This window comes from Leptonychotes weddellii, chromosome 2 (genome assembly GCF_054177405.1).
Source record: "Leptonychotes weddellii isolate Sample4059 chromosome 2, ASM5417740v2, whole genome shotgun sequence".
Lineage (NCBI taxonomy): Eukaryota > Metazoa > Chordata > Mammalia > Carnivora > Phocidae > Leptonychotes > Leptonychotes weddellii.
The window spans coordinates 177,901,811-177,909,377 of record NC_138370.1 but is presented as its reverse complement, the minus strand read 5'-3'; the positions used below and the strand labels follow the sequence as shown (position 1 = coordinate 177,909,377).

The 7,567-nt window shown below is 67.4% G+C and overlaps 1 protein-coding gene across 1 annotated transcript; it reads right to left on the bottom strand.

Annotated features, from left to right (window-relative positions):
* Window positions 1–1,703: 1,703 nt before the first annotated feature.
* On the bottom strand, window positions 1,704–5,129 carry NKX1-1 (NK1 homeobox 1). The gene is made up of 2 exons (XM_081813097.1): window positions 4,667–5,129; window positions 1,704–2,578 (listed from the first exon to the last, which is right to left on the bottom strand). Exons 1-2 carry the CDS (start codon window positions 5,127–5,129, stop codon window positions 1,704–1,706), a joined length of 1,338 nt encoding a protein of 445 aa, XP_081669223.1.
* Between the last annotated feature and the right edge of the window lie 2,438 nt (window positions 5,130–7,567).

Sequence of the window (7,567 nt, the reverse complement as noted above, 5' to 3'; positions counted from 1 at the left end):
TTGATTTCAGGCCAAGAGCCCTCTGGAACTTTCTGGAGCTCTGGGTCTCCTCTGTCGGCTGCCTGTAGCCTGGATGCCCAGGCCTCAGTGGTGGGACCAGGGGTGTCCCCACCCCTGCACCTTCCCCTGTTAGATTCAGCAGACTTGAGCTCTGCCAGGGGGAGAGCCCCGCTCGTGGGGCTGACAACGTCAGCAGGGTTACTTAGCAGAAAATTTCCTGGTGTCAGTGCTGTGAGGATGGGGCAGGGGAGGGGAGGGGGGAACCGGATGTTCTGAAGCAGAGCAGCCTGCAGGAGGCCATCCGTAGCAGTCGGCAGGGTGGTCCCAGCTACCTTTACCCCCAGCCCCACCCCAGCTGCCCGATGGGCTGGGGGCTGCCCCTCAGCGGCCCTTTACCCACTGGTGATGGGGAAGGCAAGAGGGGTCGCTCTCCCCACTCCTGCCCAGGCAGGTGCAGCCACCCACCCTCGCAGGCCCTCTTGCTCCCCAACCCAGCCTCAACCCTCCCCGAAGTGGATGCTGGCGGGCTACCTAGTGCAGGGACAAGGTCTGAGATCTCAGCCGGCTCCTCGCACACGGAGGGGATGCACACTTAGAGAAGACGCGTTCCCAAGCGCAGCCGGCTCCTTCTGCGTCGCAGGGCTCGGTGCGGACCAGCCGCAGGGTTAGGCGGGAGCACGGGCCCCACAGCGCCCGGCATCCTGCTACCCCTCTGAGCTCTTCCCAAGTCCAGGCGGTGCTGCTGTGAGGACCCCTCCTCACCGCACCCCCGGGCCTGTGTCCCCGCAGCCTTGGCTCTCGTGTCGGGCAGCCACAGGCTCAGTGCCGCCACCTCTCCCTTCCCCGCGTTCCCAGGGCTCCAGGAACCCGTGTGGAGACCGCGCCCACAGCGGGACCCGCGAGTCTTTGGAGAAGAGGTGGCTGTGCTGGGCTGGAGCGCTGGACTCGTACGGGCCGGGCTTGCAGTCCAGCTCCGGCGCCCTTGGGCCAGCCGTTGGAGCCTGGGGAGCCCCAGCTTCCCTCCTCTGGGAATCGACAAGAGCTCATCCCTGCCAGGCCTGGGGGCACATGTGCCCAACGGAAGCCGCCCCTGCCCCGGCCTGGTGCTCCGGGTGCGGATGACAGGGGTAGGTGCCCAGGGGACAGTGCTGCTCCCAGCCCTGACTCTGTGCCCGACTCTGCTCCGCCAGGCTTCCTCCCCCCTAAGAGCCCCCTAAGGCTACACAGAGGAGGAAGGGGGATGTCCCTGAAGCCATGGGGTCCGGGGTGGGGGAAGGGGAGACGCGGGGACCGGGGACTCTTGGACAGCAGACACTCAGCCCCAAGTGCGTGTGTGTTGGGGAGGTGGGGAGCCCAGGCGCCACCGCACTGCAGAGTTTGGCCATGGGACACCGGGGAAATTGGGGCCTGAACCCAGCGCCCGGTCCAACAGCCCGAGGCGCCTCGGTAGCGATGAAGTAAGTCCCCACCGTCGGGCGAGGGCAGCGCGGGAGCCTGAGGGACGCGGGTGCAGCCTCCTGCGGTTTATTGATTGAGTAAAGTTCAGCAAAGTGCTTCCGAGCGGGCCGAGCCCGGCCCCGACGCGTACAGTCATTTATAAATTTAAAACTCTTCTGTAGCAACCGGCTATATACAGAGTCCACGACGGAGGCCTTGCAAAAGCCCCGGCGGCGGGCGCCTTCGGGTCCCAGTCCGCGCCGCGCTCAGAGGTGCGGCGCGTAGAAGGCGGGCGCTCCGTAGGTCTGCGAGCCCAGCACGAAGGGCGACAGCACGGCCGGGCTCGACAGGAAGGGCAGCTGCGCGGCGCACACCAGGCCGCCGGGGCCGTGCGCCGGGTACCCGGCGGGGCCGTGCATGGCGAGCGGCGCGCCCATGGGCGGCGACGGGCTGAGCGGGCTGAGGCCGCCGGGCAGCCCGGCGCCCGGCCCCGCGCCCGGCCCCGCTGCCCCGCCGCCGCCGGTCGGCGCGCTCGTGTCGGCACCAGGGTTCTGCTTCTTCCACTTGGTGCGGCGGTTCTGGAACCAGATCTTCACCTGCGTCTCGGTGAGGCTCAGCGACAGCGCCAGGTTGAGGCGCTCGCACACCGACAGGTAGCGCGTCGCCTTGAACTTGTTCTCCAGCGCCACGAGCTGCTCGTAGGTGAAGGCGGTGCGCGCGCGCCGCGGCTTCCCGGACTTGGAGTCCGAGCCCGTGCGCTTCCGCTTGGGCTTCGGGGCCGCCGCCGCGCCCTGTGGGGTCGTCCCCGCGCCCCCCGACGCCGCCGCCGCCGCCGAGGCCCCAGGCGGGCCCGGGGCTCCGGGCGAGTTCCCGCGGGGGCCGGGGGCCGCAGCCTCATCCGCCGCGCCGGGGGCCGCCTCGGCCTCGGCCGCGCCGGGGCAGCCCGACCCGCGGGCCGCGAGGCCGCCGCCGCCTCCCCGCGTCTCCTCCGCGCCGCGCGCGGTCCCCGCGTCGGGCGCCTCGTCGTCGTAGTCGTCGTCGGGCGCCTCGTCCGCGCTGTCCGCACTCGGGCTGCGGCCGCCGCCGCCGCCGCTGTAGCCGCTGGCCTCGGCCTCGTCCGCCTTGTAGGGGTCGCCGGCGTCTGCGGGCGGGCGGGGCGGGGAGGACAGGACAGTTAGGACGCGGCGCCCTCCCCTCCGCGCGCCCCTGCCCTCGGGCCGTCGGGTCCCGGGAAGCGCTCCCTCCCCCTGTGCCGTCGCTTCTCTGCGGTATTGCCCTCCTCCTCTTCTTCTCCTTAGCGCTTTCGTTCTCCTTCCGTCTTCGCTCCGCGCCCGCCCGCGTCTGCTCTCCATCCCTGCCTCGGTGCCTCTGCCCGAGCCGGGCCGGCCGGTGCCGCGCGCGGGGTTTGCGGCGGAGTGAAAGCTCCGATCGATCCGCGGGGCAGATACAAACTTAATTAAACTCATTTTGTGTAATGTACAAACTAGTTAACGGCCATTTAATTTATTTCGGCGTATATTACCCTCCAATTACGGAAAGGCGTGGGCCAGCCAATTACTGGGCATTTCAGAGCCGAGGGGCCAGAGGCCAGGGATGGGGCTGGAGCCGGCTGCCGGGAGGGAACTTCTGGAGACCAAACCCGGCCGCCCATTTCCACCTCAAGCCTCCGGGCCCTGGAACGTGGCAGCCCTCCGCCCCTCAGCTGAAAGCCCGGCCGGTCGGGGTCCTGACCAGGAGGTCCCGGCCTGGGCGGTGGGGGTCCTGAGCAGTGCTAACTCCGGGGGTGGGGGTGGTGTCCCCGCTAGGTCCAGTCTGAGCAGAAGCTCCAATCCTCCAAGCAGAGGCCCCTGAGGTGGCTGCATTTCGAGTGTGGAAAATTTGGAAGACAAGAGTCTGTCCTGGGCAGGGCCTGGGAGGGCATCTATGCAGACTGCACCCCACAGGTGGTGGTGTAGCCATGAGAAAAAGCCAGGGCAGGTGCTGTACACAGTGCTACCCAGTCAGGCACCAAGCCCCCGCTGCTGAGTCAGGTTGGCATCAAGAACCCGGTGAATAAATGTCAAACTGGGTGCTAGCAGACTTCCCCAGGGCAACTGCAGAGGTTGCATGGAAGTCAGCAGGGCAGGTTTGGGGGGCGGGGCGGGGCGGGGGGGGGCCCACCCACACCCCTTAGCGGGAGCAGGCTGTCCCTTAGAGGACCCTGAGAGCCCCTGGCCATCTAGTTTTACCTTGTCAGGGTAGTCTGAGGAGGAAGAGGGCCTGACTAGGCTCCCCCCGGAAACCAAGAGACAGGGCCTTCCCCTGGGATGGGCTCCCCATGCGGGTGGAGGCTCTGGGTGGAGACTTCCAGAACTCCGGCTAGGCCGAGAGCCCGAAGGGTTCCCCTCCAGCCAACCTGGGTTTGCTCTTCATCTAGACCACACCTGGATCAGGCGAGTCCATGTACCCCGAGGCCCCTATGCCCCAAGACTGCGGCCCCAGCCCTGTCCACCCTGAGCTCCCGTCCTTGCTCTGCCAAGGGGCTGGGAAGTTGGAGGGAGGAAGGGCCGGAGGAGGGGGCACCAAAAGCAATCAGGAGCCGGTCGAATGCAATTCTCGATCAATAGCGGCCCCTAATAAGTGTAATAGGTTTTAATCGAGTAATTATCCGAATTTTGACCCTATAATTTAGATGTTCGGGGGGAGTTTGCAAGGTGCTTGAAAGAGATATGCATGCTGCCGTAATGGGATATCGACCGGGCCGGGGGCGCGGGCCGCCCCATTACCGGCCGCTTTCCGCCGCTAAGCACATTTCCCCTTAACTGTAATCGAAGGGATTTAATTGTTTTTCCAGAGATAACCAGCGTTTTGTCACAATTAGTCTGATTTGTCCAAAAAAAAAAAAGAGGAGGAGAAGGAGAAAAGGGGGAGGGAGGCCTCGGGCGGCGGTGGGGGCGGGGAGGTCACGGGCCCGCCGCCTCGCAGGTCCCCTCCTCCTCCGCACCAACTACCTTCCAAGGCCGGCCCTGCAGCCCCGCAGCCCTGGGACAGGCCCGGCGGAGCCATCCCGGGAGGCGCGGGGCGGCAGCGGCCCCGGAGTCCGGGTCGGACGGAGCCCCGCGCGCTGCGAACTTTGCACTGAGCCCCGGCACTCGGCTGGCCCGGCTCGCCGAGGGGCCCGGGAGCGTAAACGCATAGATGCGGCCCGTCCCCCGGCTCCCGCGACCGGAGCGGGCCGCGTCCTACTCACGCGGCGGCTCAGCTCCGGTGGCGGCTCCAGCTCCTCCGGCGGCGGCGAGGGCGCGGCGCTCCAGCTCCTCTGCGCGCGGCGGGCGTCCCGGGGCGGCGGGGGCCGGGGCGCACGGGGCGCACGCGGCGGGCGGCACGGGGCCCAGAAGCACACAGCGGCGTCTTCTGCTGTTGAACTTGTTGGGGTCCAGAATGTCCAGCACCGAGAAGGAGGTGGGGCGCGGCGGCGGGCCAGGCCGGGCCGCCCCGGCCCCTTCGGGCGCCGCGGGCACCGTGTCGCTGGCGGCGAGCGGCGGGGGTCCGGCCCGGGGGAAGGCGGGCAGCTCGGCGCGCCCGTCCATGGCGTCCCGGGCGGTGGCGGCGGCGGTGGCGGGCGTGGGCGGTGCGGGCCCCGGGCCGGGCCCGGCCGGCGGCGGCTGCAGCGCCGGGCCGTCCCCGGGAGCCGCCGGGCCGCTCGCGCTCATGCCGGCCTCCCGCCGCTCCGGCCGCTCGGGCCCCGCTGGCTACTGGGCTCCCATCGCCGGCGGCCCTGGCGCGGCCGCACGGTCTCGCGCAGGCGGCCGCGGCTCGGCTGGCTCTCGGCGCCGTGCCCCGCGCTCGCCGCTGCTGCCCAGCGCTGCCTCCGCCGCCGCCTCAGGCGCCCGCCGCGCCCGGCCCGCGCATTTATGGCGGCCCCGCCGGCGGCGCCCACGCGCCCACACGCCGCACACACGTGCGCCCGCAGGCGGCCGCGGGGCTCCGCCGCCCTCGTTAGCGCGCGCGCCTAATTGGCTGCGAACGGTCCCGGGCGGAGGAGGCGGGCCCCGCGCGGGACACACGGACGGAGCCCCGGGCCCGACCGACAGACGCGCAGCCCGGAGCCCGAGTGCGGGCCGCGAGCCGCTGTCGCGGTGAGCGGCGCGTCGCTGCGCCTCCGCTCGTCCAGAAACGGTGCGCCTGCCTCCTGGGCGAAGGGGGAGGAGACAGCCCTGGCTTTTAAATAATTGCGGGATCAATCGGCGGAAGGGCCGCGGAGGCCCCGGGGCGCGCGGGCGGGCGAGCGCTAAGACTTGGCTGGGACATCCCGGCGCGGGACGCGGCGCCCAGGCGGCCTCTCTGCCGGCTCCGGGGTGCGCAGTCCTGCCACGCTGGCGGTGCCCGAGGCTCCGGCGTCCCTCAGCGGCTGGGGCGGGGGTGGGTCCTCGAGGGCAGACTCCGGGCGTCTGCCTCGCGTCTCCAGCCCCCTCCCACGCGTTCCGTGGACGTCGGTCCCGCCTCTCCCGGTCGCTCCTCTCGGGGTCTCCTCTAGCGTCTCTGGGTCTCCCTTGCTCAGGGTCTCTGTCCCTCCAGCCCCTCCCGCTCCCGCCCCCTTCGCGTCGTCAAACTAGGGCCCGGCCTTGTGTCCCCGCGAGGGGCGGGGCCGGCGGCCCCTGGGTCGCTCATTAGAAGTGGGATCGAAAATGAGGGAGGCTGGACGGCCTCCAAAATGGGGACCGAAGAATCCTACAAACAACGGGCGGCCTACATAAAAATCAATACCCTTTAAGTAAGGGGACACAACGGCAAACTCTTCCATCCCTACGCCGGGAGAAATAAGAAGCCCTTCGGTCCGGGTCTTTATTTGCGCATATTTATCTACAGCTGCGATGTTTGCACCGCAGGGCCCTGCGGCCCTCGGAAGGACCTGCCAGCGTCCGGCGTCCGAGGGTAAGACCGCCTCTGCTCCTCGGCAGCGCCCTCCCCCCTCTTCCCGCCGCAGAGCCAGCGAGCGCTTGGGCCGCTGGTGGGACCCAGGTGGGAGCCGGCGGTGGGAGCGTGCCTGCGAGGGTCTTCAGGGTGTGAGGCTGAATGTGATGGGTGTGAGTGTGCGCGCGGGCGTGTGCACGAGCGGTGTGCGCGCCACCTCACACTGCGGTCCCCGGAGCCTGCTCCGCACACAAGGACGGGTCCTTTGCAATTACCGCGGGCAATGATCCTTTGGAAGCAGAAATTAAAAGTTGGGAGAAATAATGGGGGACCAATCGGCTGTAATTTGGGCCAAGCTCGGACATGCTGAGCCTCAGGGAGACTGGGGCTGGGGGGGGAGGCAAGGCCTTCCCTCTCCCAGCCCATCCCCTCCCCCGCATGCTGGTCCATCCCGAGATTCTAATCAGACCCACAACACTGTGTCCTTCCTTGCCAGGACTTGATTATTCTTTATCTTTAAATTATAAATCACCTCTGGGGGAAGGAGGGTGGATAATCTCTCATCACAGGGAGGTAATTATCTCCTTCCCGCCCCCACCTTCCTGGTGGGACTCTTAGGCTCTCTCTACCCCTCCCCCAGCTAAGTTTGAATATAGATGTGCACACCCCATTTGCGCGCGCGCGCGCGCACACACACACACTCATTCAGCAGCACGCACCACATACAATCTCAGATTCATTCATGAGCACCTAGGAACACCATCTCAGGCCCATGATCCACAAATACATTCACTACCCTGCAGTCAGCCTCACCTGCGCCCACCAGCTCTGCGCTTGTCTTGGTCCCCTCTTTAAGTCTTTCCATGAGGAGGGCACACAGGGCCCCTACCTGCCCAGTCCCTGAGCTGCCACTCTGCTCCCATGAGGGAAGGATGAGGTGCCCTAGGGCGGGTCCCAAGTGCAAACTTTTGACTTGGCTCTGGGTGGTTGAGTTTCAGTGTGACCTAGAGCATCACAACCCCCTCATGTGCATGCTCACACTCCATGCCCCACAGGGTCTACCTGTCTTCCACAGGTCACCTGCTGGGTGGGCAGGGGCTGGGTGTGGGTCTGCTCTCACCCCCATTATGCACACCAGACACCTGCAGGTGAGGAAGAGAAATATGTACAACTTTCATTCAACACAAACACACATAGCATTTTATGTAATGTAGATGTAGTATAATGTATGGTATCA

Excerpts from the sequence above, each read along its gene's own strand:
- NKX1-1 (XM_081813097.1), bottom strand. The coding sequence starts at position 5,129 with ATGAGCGCGAGCGGCCCGGCGGCTCCCGGGGACGGCCCGGCGCTGCAG. Across the intron at positions 2,579-4,666 it reads CACCGGAGCTGAGCCGCCGC|ACGCCGGCGACCCCTACAAG; the intron begins GTGAGTAGGACG and ends GCCCGCCCGCAG.